The sequence below is a fragment of the Stomoxys calcitrans genome, chromosome 5 (assembly GCF_963082655.1).
Source record: "Stomoxys calcitrans chromosome 5, idStoCalc2.1, whole genome shotgun sequence".
Taxonomy (NCBI): Eukaryota; Metazoa; Arthropoda; class Insecta; order Diptera; family Muscidae; genus Stomoxys; species Stomoxys calcitrans.
This window is the reverse complement of record NC_081556.1, coordinates 95,463,014-95,477,107: the sequence shown is the minus strand read 5'-3', so window position 1 is coordinate 95,477,107 and position 14,094 is coordinate 95,463,014. Positions and strand designations below refer to the sequence as shown.

The 14,094-nt window shown below is 44.6% G+C and overlaps 1 protein-coding gene across 1 annotated transcript in view; it reads right to left on the bottom strand.

The window, feature by feature from the left end:
* Nucleotides 1–10,080: 10,080 nt before the first annotated feature.
* Nucleotides 10,081–14,094, bottom strand: part of LOC106091761 (uncharacterized) — a 36,991-nt gene continuing 32,977 nt past the window's right edge. The window contains exons 5-6 of the mRNA XM_013258404.2: nt 10,948–11,169; nt 10,081–10,522 (exon numbers count right to left, since the gene is read on the bottom strand). Of these exons, the coding sequence (XP_013113858.2) occupies nt 10,315–10,522; nt 10,948–11,169 (430 nt within the window). The 3' untranslated portion in view covers nt 10,081–10,314. The remainder of the gene's footprint in view (nt 10,523–10,947; nt 11,170–14,094) is intronic.

Below are 14,094 nucleotides of genomic sequence, written 5' to 3'. Positions count from 1 at the left end.
GCTGCTATATAACCGATCATGGGTCTTGATTTCTTGAGCCTCTAAAGGGCGCAGTTCTCATCCGATTTGAGTGAAATTTTGCATATAGTGTTTTGGTATCACTGTGTTAAGTAAGGTGCAAATCGGTTAATAATCTGGTATAGCTGCCATATAAACCGATCTTGGATCTTGACTTCTTGAGACAATAGAGGGCGCAATTCTCGTCCGATTTGGCTGAAATTTTGCAAGGGGTGCTTTGTTATGACTTCCAATAACTGTGCTAAGTAAGGCGCAAATCGGTAAATAACCTGATATAGCTGCCATTTAAACCGATCTTGGGTCGGTTTAAATGAGCCTCTAGAGGGCGCAATTCTCATCCGATTTGACTGAAATTTTGTAAAACGGCTTCTCTCATGACCTTCAACATACGCGTATAATATGGTCTGAATCGATCAATAGCTTGATACAGCTCCCATATAAACCGATCTCCCGATTTTGCTTCTTCAGCCTCTACAAGGCGCTTTTCTTATCCGAATGATTTCTACAATGTTCAGCATTCATTTATGGTCCGAATCGGACTTTAACTTGATATAACTCCAATAGCATAACAGTTCTTATTCAATATTCTTTGTTTGCCAAAAAAGAGATACCTCGTATAGAACTCGACAAATGCGATCCATGGTGGAGGGTATATAAGATTCGGCCCGCCCAAACTTAGCACGCTCTTACTTGTTATTGTTGCTTTATCACTTTGTTGTGTTCTATCTTTCGTCTGCTAGATTCAGTTGAGTGTCAAGACCCGGGAGCTCTGCGACTAAGAAGCGGTGCGTCCACACGGATCTGGGTCTGAATCGAATGGGTCTGGCCGGGCAGTTAAACAGGTGATGGGTATCGTGCGGTCCCTGGTTACAATCGGGGCATACATCTTGCACGTCGACATCAATCCTTGCTCTGTAGGAGTTAAGGAGGCTGCATCGGCCGGAACGTAATTGAGCCAGAATTACTCTGGTTTGCCGCGGGAGCTCAATTTCTCCAGGTGCAATGGGATACGGTCGTTCTCTAAGGACTACATTCACCCAGTAGCCATTTACTGCATCTGCTACCGTCTCTGCATGAATGTTGTTTAGATCTGCGTGATATGCCGCTTGATCTAGAGGTGCTCTCTTGTAACGCTGAACCTCACGCTCTAGATTATGTAGATCTACCTTAAGGTTTCGGGGCGATGGATATCTATCCACAAGATGATGATTTAGTATTGTTTAGACAGCATGTAGTTATGTCTTTGCACTGGTAGGATCTTTGTCTCCTGATGGAGGTGGTCCACATTAGAACTGAGGAGACAGCCCGTCGCAGTTCGAAGGGCGGCATTCTGACAGATCTGAATATTATTCCACTGCGTGTCACAAAGATGACGATACTACACTGGGGCTGCATAACTTAGTGCCAGGAAGTGACTTGAGGACTTTGTTTCTACTTTTGACTTTATCGCAAATTGCTGTGATATGTGGGGAGAATGTGTAAGAGCTGTCAAATGTGACGCCAAGTATTTTGGGACACTTGATGGTCGGAATCTTTTCTGCATCGACCTTCACAGTCAGCTCAGTATTCACCTCACGCGTATTTGTAGCGAACAATGTGGCTGAAGATTTGTCGACAGATATCTTCAGATTTCTTGCAGCGAAATAAGAGGCAAGTTCGTTGAGGCATACGTTCATCCTATCGCATATGTCAACAATGGGTGGGGGGTCTGATGCCATGATCGTATTGGGTTGCCCAAAAGTAATTGCGGATTTTTTAAAAGAAAGCAAATGCATTTTTAATAAAACTTGGAATGAACTTTAATCAAATATACTTTTTTACACTTTTTTTCTAAAGCAAGCTAAAAGTAACAGTTGATAACTGACAGAAGAAAGAATGCAATTACAGAGTCACAAGCTGTGAAAAAATTTGTCAACGCCGACTATATGAAAAATCCGCAATTACTTTTTGGGCAACCCAATACAATCGTCTGCATATAATACGATCTCTATGCCGCCTGGAGTGGGTGGAATGGAGGATAGGTAGAGATTAAACTGTGCCAGAGATATCACCCCACCTTGGGGAACTCCCTGTTTCACTCTGCGGAGCTTCGACTTCTTATCCATAAATTCCACAAATGACTGGCGACCACACAGATAATTCGCGACCGAGTGTTTCAGACCTGGCTAGAGGGACGTGTTGGCGATGTCCTTAAATAGTTTAGCATGGCTGACCGTGTCAAATACCTTCTAAAGGCCCAGTGCAACGAGGACCATCCTATCACATGGCCTGGGCTGATTGAAGCCAAATGTGTGCGGTGATGGCATGCAAAGCTGTTGCTGTGCTTTGCAGTCTTCGAAATCCATGCTCCGCGAATGGAAATTCTCCCACGAGGTTCGGGAGGAGTAATGCCTCAAGCGTCTTTGCTACTGGTGAGAGAAGGACCCAAACTCGGGTCCTTTCCAGGCTTCAGTAGCGGAATTACTCTGCCTATTCTCCAGACATCGGAGTGTTCAGTGTTCAAAGACAGGTTGAGGACAGTAGTATGGTACTCAACTTCAGGTGAATCCAGGTTCTTCAACATCAATGTAGAGATTCCGTTGGGGGCCAACGCCTTAGATGATTTGGCGCCACGGATGACATTCGTAACCCACCCACGGTAAATTCTGATGGCTGTTCATCGGCTCGGAGACCACGATTACGGCGAATGACTCTCCTCCTTGCCCTGTCACTCTCGGGATGCACAATAAATTGACGGTTAAACAATCTGGCGCATCTCTTCGAATCAGTCACGGTTACTTCGCCAAAAGTGACTGAGGTCCTGTCATCCCATCTACCGGGGTTCAAGAAAGACTAAACAGTAAACCACAGTTTGCCTAAACCGGTGCCTAAGTTACATTGCTCCAGGTTTTCCAGCCACAAATTCTGACTATGTTCATTGACTACCCTGTTTATTTCCAGATTCAGCTCGCTGATTCTGGGGTTAGTGGGGTCCATACAATGAATCCCATCACGCCCGTCTGCAAGTACCACTGCCTGCGCCGGGAAATTGGGCCACACTTGGGGTATTCGACCGGCTGGTATAAAGCGAGCGGCCTCTCGACAACTAGCACATTCGAGGGGGTGGCAGCTCACTGAAGCGGCGATTGGTATACTCTCTAAAGCCTGCCCAATCAGTTCTGATTGATAAACGTCCGGCGCTCAGAGGTTATGAAGTCGGGTGGTCGGTCGATGGTGAGAATTATGGGGAGGTGGTCTGACCCTAAAGAGATGACGGCTTGCCAGAATACGTCACTTAGGAGATCAGGGGATGCAAAGGAAATGTCTGGCGAACTGATGCACCTCCTCGTAATCCTAGTGGGGGCATCCTCATGCAAAACGCGGAGCGTTCAATCTACTCTACCACTACTATGCCACGCTGGTCGTTACCTAGGGGAAAATGTCATGAAATGTGATGCGCATTAAAGTCGTCTATAACCAGACGATTATGGCCAGATAGTAACTGACTTATGTCGGGGTTGCAAATTTGGCCATTAATTGGGACGCAGCTACCAACCGGCGGTATGTATACGTTGTATAGCTCTATCTCGGCGGTACCGGACCTGACTGCTATACCCATTCACTCCATGTAGAGGTCACTAGAGCCAGGCGCAGGCGAGATGGGTCTATTGGGTTGCCCAAAGTAATTGCAGATTTTTCATATAGTCGGCGTTGACAAATTTTTTCACAGCTTGTGACTCTGTAATTGCATTCTTTCTTCTGTCAGTTATCAGCTGTTACTTTTAGCTTGCTTTAGAAAAAAAGTGTAAAAAAGTATATTTGATTAAAGTTCATTCTAAGTTTAATTAAAAATGCATTTACTTTCTTTTAAAAAATCCGCAATTACTTTTTGGGCAACCCAATATATTGTACGGAATGGTGTATCACGAAGGCCTATCCCCCACCTCCATTCCTTGAGCGATCCTTACGTAACACATTGTATCCGTGACAACTGTGCAAGCTGCGGGTGTTGATCAGCTTTGTCTCCTGAAACGCTGCGACCAATATATTCTTCCGACTCATAAAATCAACAATCTCACCGATCTTGCCATGGAGACCGTTGCAGTTTAGCTGCAAAAGTGATACACTTCCTGGCACTGGCCTGGCAATATTGGGACTGGGATGTCTCCCGAGAGAGGTCGTGGGGGTCACGTAGTCCGACGACGACGACGCTTGTGAACCACTGCTGGCTATGTTCGGACACCATCTTGCATCATATCCCATATGACTATACTCCCGTAGTGAATTAAGGCCAGAGCAAGATCGGAAATGAACCCACTCTATGCACCGGTTACACCTCACCGACAACGACCGATGATGGAGGCGGTTCTGGCAAACCGAACAGAACCAGGGACCGGGGTTCTTTTCAATCCCGGCACGGATCAGAAGCGTGCGGAGAAGGCACTCCGGCATGTGCCTCTCCCATGACGAAAAAAGACGAACAAGTACACTGGGGCGGCAGCCCTTGCCGATGAAGGGTTCCATCGGGTCAATCCGTACAACCGGCTGCTATGGGATTGTTTGTTTGTTGTTGTAGCAGTATGTTGCACAATAAGGTGGCAGCCCTTGCCGACGAGGGACTCCATCGGGTCAATACATTACGTACAAGCAGCTACCATGGGATTGGTTGTTGTTATTGTTGTACATTTTGATGTGGATGTAGCGATCCCCTTCAAGATCCTATGGGTGAGCAAGCTGGTTCCGATCCACAGATATATCTCCGCGTGAACTTGTTTATTTAAAGGTGTCAACAACTCGCCTCGTCATACAGTATTTAAGAAAGAGCCGGTGCTGCCTAGCCTCGCTGAGACTATCCGCTGGACACCACTGATTGTCCGCGACTGCAGTTGCAGTACTTCTTATGGAGCATTCCACTATCCGCAACCCTGTAGCTTCCAGGTACGCTTCTCATGATAGCCTTGTGATTCTCATAGTTAACCCTTGTCGGGCCTTTTATTCTTGTTGTTGTAACCACATTTGTATGTGAAGGCAGCGATCTTCGAAAAGCTCTTAGAAGTGAGCAAGCTCGTTCCGGTGATGTATCTTTATCTAAAGTTATTTTATGTATATAGATCTAGGTATTCTGCAACCACAGCGACATACATGGCTGCAAGGCGATATACATGGCAGCAAGGCGACATACATGGCAGCCATGTATGAAAATGGAGATGCATTCATTTTCCGAATCAAAATGAGAAAAAATTGGTACATTTTGTCATGGAAGTTTATATTCTTCAGATGCAATGGGAAGCTGATGGTCTCCAAGAAAGTCGCACAATGGGATAGAATAGAAAAATTTTGTAAAAAATCTACCGTTTTGAGAACGAGCTGAGATAACGCTTTGAAATTTTAAAGGTTAGAGCTGGAATGTTAACGATCTGTCGCTATTGTGGTATAACATTGGACTTAACTCGTCTATGTGAGTCTGTTGAAAAGACTGTCACTCTAAAAAAACGTAACCTAACCTAACTTATTTGCAATATGACCAATGATATAAAACAAATGATTAAAAAACGTAACAAATTTCTCATTTATTGTGTGTAATAAAATTTTGTAACAAATATTTTTAATTTATATATGAAAAAAAAACAATTCTAAATGAAAGTAGAGATATATAAATGAAAAAGTTAATCGGGTATATATTCAATAAATTTTATTAAACTAAACTACAATGGTAGAAATTATGTAAAAAAAATTACAACTTTAGACGTACAAATTGTTGTGGCTGAGGGGTGTCAAACCCCTTTTACTATATTTTGATTAATTAGCAGACATACATAAAAAAGCCTAGTACTGACTTCATTAGCAGCTGTAATGCCTATTAAATTATTGCGGATTTCGACGGACTCTATTCTTCGCCAGAACAGAAACAACAAACACAACACGCGCTGCATGGGATAGCTGTGGGCACCACACAGGCTTGAACATTGAATTGTGTAGTGTTCATTGCTACCGGGCGCGTCCACAGGTTGCGGATAGTGGAATGCTCTATACGGAGTAGCTGCAACGGCAGTCGGAGACAATCAGCGGTATCGAGCGGAGAGTCTCAGTAAGTGGCCGTGCGGCTCCGGCTCTTGCACAAATAGTGAGTGCCTATGATGCTCGATATGACAAGGCGAGATATTGACGCCTTTAAATACCCAATGGCCACCATGTTCCCGCGGCGATGAGGATCGCCACCTCCACATGAAAATGTGGCTACAACTACAACAACAAACACAATAGCATTGAAGCAGAGTTGACTGGTGCATTATTACCATTATTGTAGCTAAATTTCTATTGACGCAGAGACATGTCGCTACTATTTGCTCATAGAATTCAGTACCACTTGCACGGAATGTGTTCTTAGTCAACATTATTTTATAACGCGTTTTGACAGTTGTTCGGGCCAAAGGTCTGGCGATGTTTCGCATATTTCGGCGATTGTTTCCTTTGGACCGGAACGTCTTCAGTCGTCTAACTCAACGAACTTGTCTCATATTTTGCTGCAAAAAAATCTGAACATATGCCACCAAATCTTCATCTACATTGTTTACTACAAATACGCGTGAGGTGAATACCGAGCTGACTGTGAGGGTCGATGGAGTTAGTCCGACCATCAAGTGTCCCAAAACACTTGGAGTTACATTTGACAGCTCTTACATATTCTCCTCACATGCCACAGCAATGCCACAGTAGAAACAAGGTCCTCAAGTCACTTGCCGGCAGCACTTGGGGTGCAAGCAAAGAAACTTCGTTGACCATGTACAAAGCAAATGGCCGGTCTATGGTAAGTTATGCAGTGCCAGTGTGGTCTCGTCAGCTTTGTGACACGCAGTGGAATAATATTCAGATCTGTCAGAATGCCGTTCTTCGAACTGCGACGGGCTTTCTCCTCAGTTCTCACGTAGACCACCTCCATCAGGAGACAAAGATCCTAGCAGTGCGAAGACATAACTACATGCTGTCAAAGCAATACCTTTTGGGCTGTTATGGCAGAGACCATTCATATCATCATCTTGTGGATAGATATCCACCGCCCAGAAGCCTTAAGGTAAAGCTACATGATCTAGAGTGTGAGGTTCGGCACTACAAGGGAGAACTTCTAGATCAAGCGGCATATCGTGCGGGTCTACATAACATTCATGCAGACACGGTAGCAGATGCGGTAAATAGCAACCGGGTGAATGTAGTCCTTGGAGAACGACCGTCTCCAGTTGCACCTCAATTACGTTCCGGCAGATGCAGCGGCCTCAATTCTTACAGACCAAGGATTGAGGCAGCCATGCAAGATGTATGTCCCGATTATGACCAGGGATCACACGTCACCTGTTTAACTGCCCAGCCCGACCCAGACCTCTCCGGACGCACCCCTTCTTAGTCGCAGAGTTCCTGGATCTGGACACTCAACAGAATCAAGCAGACGAAAGATAGAACACAACTGCTACAACAACAACTACAGAGTTTTCGGGCCTGGTTCCCTTCATCTTTCTTTATTTACTGCTGTCTTGCACCATGCTGGGGTGTATCTCTGTGCTGCTTAATCTTTTTCTTTCTTCTTCTAATTTCTTCTAAGCTGAATGCAATGGACCTAATGGTTGTTGTCATTGTTGTTGTAGCCACATTTGTATGTGTAGGTAGCGATTCTCGTCAAGTTCGTTACGGTCCATAGGACCGATTCCCGCAGAAAAGTTATGGCCATTGGTTATTTAAAAGCGCCAATAACTCGATTTGTCGTATCAGTATTTAAGCAAGAGTCTGTCTCATCCGCCTCACTGAGATTCTCCACACGATATCGCTGATTGTCCGCGACTGCCGCTACACTCTGAGACCTAAGCAATCGAATATGCTAGTGGCCTCCAACCTAATCTAACCTGAGAACAACTTTTATCTGTCTAATTTTGTTTTAAAGGTGAAAATGTCACATGTGACCATGGACAAATTGGCCATTGATTGAGAGTTAAAGGAAGAGAATTACCCTTATATTAGAGTTAGGCAGCCAGGCCACAGTGGTGCAGAGGTTAGCATGTCCGCCTATAACGAATTCGAACACTGGTGAGAACATATGAAACAATTTCGATTTGTACAAATCAAATCAAATGTTAATGTCCTTCTTCTTGGGTTATTGCAATTTGGATGCAAATCAAAGTCTAATAGTTTCTCTTAATACGTCTTCTGAAAACATCTACAAAATTTTGCGTACCAACAAAAAATTGCGAGAAAAAAGGGTGGGACCAATGGTCTAAGGAACTGAAATCAGGTTTTATTCATATTCAATGAATGAAAACAGTTCTCTAACCCAAAAAAGCTTTAAAAAGCAGACTGATATGTTGACATTAGGGATACAGATTGTGTAGGTTGATCTGGAGGGAAACATAGGCTGTATACTTTTTTGAACTCGGTAGTGGGCGGACCCTCCCCCTTACCCCAAAAGTACTACCCAAAAATAAAAGTGGACCGATCGGGACAATATGGGATTCAAGAGTAGAGTACGAATTTCATAATAAAAGTTGGGTCCAAGTACCTGAGGAGTCGCCCCAGCCCCAAAACCCCTTAAAATAGGTTTATTTGACCATCATGACAATATGGGACTCAAATGAAAGGTATTCGGGAGTAGATTACGAATATGGTCATGAAGTAGGAATAGGCTTTATAATTTATTGATAACGGAAGGGGGCGGACCCTTCACCGTTACCCCAAAAACACCACCTAAAATCAATATGGGTATCAAATGAAAAGTATGCGGGAGTAGATAACGAATCTGGCATACAAATTCATGCCAAGTATAGGAGGTCACCCCAACCCCACAAAAACGACCAAAATGGGCACATTAGTCAATAATGGATATATGGGACTCGGTTTGTTTGTTCCGTATAGACCGAAAAACGGCAGAACCGATTTTCTCGAAAATTTCACATGTTGTGTAGGTTAGTCTGGAAGGAAACACAAGCTATATAATTTTTCGATATCGGAAGGGGGACGGACCCTCCCCCTTATGGCAAAAACACAACACAAAATCAAAAGTGGACCGATCGGGACAATATAGGTATCAAATGAAAGGTATTGGAGAGTAGAATGCGAATATGGTACTGAAATTTGAGTCTAAGTACCCAAGGGCCACCCCAACCCCAAAACTGCCGCGAACAGACATATTGGACGTTCATTTCTATATGGGGCTCAAATGAAAGGTATTCGGGAGCAGATTTCGAATCTGGCATACAAAATTAGATCGAAGTTAGGGGGCACGCCACCCCTCAAAAACGCCATTAGACCCACTATGACTATATGAGACTTGGCTGAACCAATTTTCTTAAAATTTTCATAGATTGTGTACGTTTGTCTGGAAGAAAACGTAGGCTATATAATTTTTAGATATCGGGTGGAGGCGGACGGACCCTCCCCTTTACCGCAAAAACGTCACCCATATGCGAAAGTGGTCCGATGGGCACAATAAGGGTATCAAATGAAAGATTTTGGAGACCAGAACACGAATATGGTATAAAAATTTGGGTTCAAGTGCCCAGCGGGGCCCCCCTTCTCCCCCAACCCCAAAACTCCTCTAAACTGATATATTCGAAGATCATGTCAATATGGGACTCAAATAAAAAGTATTAGACAGTAGATTACAAATATGGCATAAAACATTAGGTCCAAGTAATGGGAGGTCGCCCACCCCCAAATACCCCCAAAATGGGCATATTAGCCGACCATGGCTATATGGGACTCAAATGAAAGGTATTAAGGAGTAGATTACAAATATGACATTAAAATATGCGTTCTAGGTGGCGCTTTTCATCCTAAAGATACGTCAAATGGGTTATTTGACCCATTATGACAATATGGGACTCAAATGAAAGGTATTTGAATTTGATATCCAACTTTTGGAGCTAAGTGTTTTGGGGTACGTCCTAAAGCACCCCTAACTTCGATATCCGCATTCAGGGCGAAGTGTCCCCACCCCAAAGAGATATTAGAGAGTTAAAGAAGGAGCAGCGGAGGGGGCCCGGTTCGGCTAGTTTTTTAATATAAATAATTTTGTATATGGCGAATAAAATTGAGAAAAAATTAGGAAAAAATGGAACTAAATATTATGTTAACAGTCCATTAGCCCAAAAGTGTAAACATTGGGGATAATCTAACCTAATAGTAGGTTTAAAATATTTTACAACAAGTTCCTGGCGTAAACAAGAACATGACTTACATTTCTATTAAGCGATATTACAAAATCTTATTAATATTAAATATATCTATATACAAAAAGAAAAAGTCTTAAAGAGGAACGACACCGAAACAAACACTCTATGAACGATTTAATATCATATCTAACGAAGGTCCCCATTTGCCATATGGATCTTTGGGCAACATGAATATATCATTGAACCATGTATAGCCAATCACACGAGATTCAATAATCTTTTTAAACGCAGGATTTTCGTGTATCAAATCACGATAGTTATCATTTGAGACAATGACACCATCTATTTCAGCAGCCAATTGCAATATCATTCTGTAAGTAAATTGAATAAGACAAGTTATATTGGCAAGGGGTTTAGTTTGATTCATAAATTAATAGTAAATGCTATCAGAGATGTAGCCAGGATTTTATTTGGGAGAGGGAGGGCACCTCACATTTTTTCAAAATCGAAAATTGCCAAACTTCTTATGTTACTGTGAAATTGGTAAAGATACCTCAAACTTTTTTTTTGAAAATTGTGGTCGCTACTGGGTGCAGGGAATGACCCTTCCGCCGTGACATTTCGTTAAAGTCAAAGTTGAATTTTGTAGTGCTTGCCAGCACAATATTTATAAGGCCCCCCTGGCTACGTCCCTGAATGATACAGAAAATTTCTAAATTTATTTGTTTTTAAGGTAAGTTGTTGCAGTTTATAGAAATCGTTAAACAATAATCGTAATCTCTTCTGCCTCACTTACCTATCGTCATAACTGGTACTAGTTAGCCCCGGTAAGTTTTTACATGGTGTTTGCATAATTTTACCCATTTTATCCAGTTTATCTAATTCGGCGGGATCTGTAGATTTGTTGTTATTCATTCGAAACTGTGGTATGACAGCTTTAACATCATGGCCCAATTTCTCAAAATATTCTATGGCAATTTTTAAGCCCTTTACCGAAAATCCTTTGTTTAAAGAATGTCTGTAAGGAAAATAGTTTTAAATTAATTTTTTAATGAACATTTTCAAAAGAGCAAAAAATTTTAACAAGTAAAAGCGTGCTTAGTTCGGCCGGGCCGAATCTTGTATACCCTCCACTAAAGATGTGCAAGTGAGTGATTTTTCACTTACGCGGCACTTTTTTATTTCGACTCACGTTCACGCACGCTCACGAAACCTGCACGGGATAGCTGTGAGCACCACACAGGCTGGAAACATTGAGGTCCCATCTGTGTGGTGTTCATTGCCGTTACGTGAAGCTTAGCAGCGAGACATGGGACCGCAATCTCATGGCAGCCGGTAGTACGCACCGGATTGACCTGATGGAATCCTCATCGGCAAGGGTTGCCGCCTCAGTGTACGTGTTCGTCTTTTTTCGTCATGGGAGAGGCACATTCCGGAGTGCCTTCTCCGTACGCTTCTGGTCCGTGTCCGGATTGAAAAGAACCCCGGACCCTGGTTCTGTTCGGTTTGCCAGAACCGCCTTCATCATCGGTCGGTGTCGGTGAGGTGTAACCGGTGCATGGAGTGGGTACATTTCTGTTCTTGCTCTGGCCTAACTTCGCTACGGGAGTATAGTCATACTGGCTATGTCGCTAGGTGCTGTGCGAACATAGCCAGCAGTGGGTCACAAGCGTCACCTTCGGCGTCCTCGTCGTCGGACTATGTGACCCCCCGACCTCTCCCGTACGGCAATTTATGCAACGACAGCACCCTAGCCCTACTATTGCCAGGCCAGTGCCGGGAAGTGTATCGTTCTTGCAGTTAAACTGCAACGGACTGCGTGGCAAGATCGATGAGATCGTAGATTTTATGAGTCGGAAGAGCATATCCGTCGCAGCGATCCAGTAGACAAAGCTGACCAACACCTACAGCTTGCACAGTTGTCACGGTTACAATGTGCTACGTAACGATCGCTCAAAGAATGGAGGTGGGGGATTGGCCTTCGTTATACACCATTCCGTGCAATATAGACTTATCTCGCCTGCGCTTGACGCTAGTGACCCATACATGGAATGTATGGGGGTAGCCGTCAGGTCTGGTACTGCCGAGATAGAAATATACAACGTGTATATACCGCCGGTTGGTAGCTGTGTCCCGATTAATGGCCAGGCTTACAACCCCGACATAAATGGGTTGCTATCTGGCCATAATCGTCTGGTTCTGGGGGATTTTAATGCACATCACACGTCATGGCATTCTCCCCTAGGTAACGGCCAGCGTGGCATAGCTTTGGCAGAGCAGATAGATAGCTCCACGTTTTGCACGGTGAATGAGGATGCCCCACTAGGATTACGAGGAGGTGCAGCAACTCGCCAGACATCTCAATTGCATCCCCTGATCTCTGAGTGACGTCTCCTGGCAAGCCGTCATCTCTTTGGGGTCAGACCACCTCCCCATAATTCTCACCATCGACCGACCACCCGACTTTATAACCCCTGAGCCCCGGACGTTCATCAATTATAAGAAGGCCGATTGGACTGGCTTCAGAGAGTATACCAATCGCCGCTTCAGTGAACTGCCACCCCCTCTGATGTGCTTGTGGCCTAGAGGAAATTCCGAGACATCATCAACGCAGCAGCCGCTCGCTTTATACCAGCCGGTCGAATACCTCAAGTGCGACCTAATTTCCCGGCGCAAGCAGTGGTACTCGCAGACGAGCGTGATGGGATTCGTGCTATGGACCCCGCTAACCCCAGAATCAGCGAGCTGAATCAGGAAATAAACAGGGTAGTCAACGAACATAAGCGGAATTTGTGGCTGGAACACTTGGAGCAATGTAACTTAGGCACCGGTGCAGGCAAACTGTGAGCCACTATTAAGTCTCTCTCGAACCCCGGTAGACGGGACGACAGGACCTCAGTCACTTTTGGCGAGATATCCGTGACTGATCTGTAGAGATGCGCCAGGTTGTTCAACCGTCAATTTATTGTGCATCCCGAGAGAGACAGGGCAAGGAGGAGAGCCATTCGCCGTATTCGTGGTTTCCGAGCCGATGAACAGCCATCACTATTTACCGTGGGCGAAGTTACGAATGTCATCCGTGGCGCCAAATCTTCCAAGGCGTTGGGCCCCGACGAAATCTCTACATTGATGCTGAAGAATCTGGATTCACCTGGAGTTGAGTACCTTACCACTGTCCTTAACCTTGAACACTCTTATAGTTCCCAATGTCTGGAAAATGGGCAGAGTGATCCCGCTACTGAAGCCTGGAAAAGACCCGAGTTTGGGGGAGTCGTACAGACCGGTTTCCCTTCTCTCACCAGTGGCAAAGACGCTTGAGGCATTACTCCTCCCGAGCCTCGTAGGAGAATTTCCATTCGCCGAGCATCAACATGGATTTCGGAGACTGCACAGCACAACAACAGCTTTGCATGCCATCACCACACACATTTGCCGTGGCTTCAATCAACCCAGGCCATGTGATAGGACGGTCCTCGTGGCACTGGACCTATCGAAGGCATTCGACACGGTCAGCCATGCCAAATTATTCGAGGACATCGCCAACACGTCCCTCCAGCCAGGCCTGAAACGATGGGTCGCGAATTATCTGTGTGGCCGCCAGTCATTTGTGGAATTTAGGGATAAGAAGTTGAAACACCGCAGAGTGAAACAGGGAGTTCCCCAAGGTGGGGTGATATTTCCGGCTCTGTTTAACCTCTACCTATCCTCCATCCCACCCCCTCCAGACGGCATAGAGATCGTATCATATGCGGACGATTGTACGATCATGGCATCAGGCCCCCCACCCATTGATGACATCTGCGATAGGTTGAACGTCTACCTCAACGAGCTTGCCTCATATTTCGCTGCAAGAAATCTGAAGATATCCGCCACCAAATCTTCAGCCACACTGTTCACTACAAATACGCGTGAGGTGAATACTGAGCTGACTGTGATGGTCGAT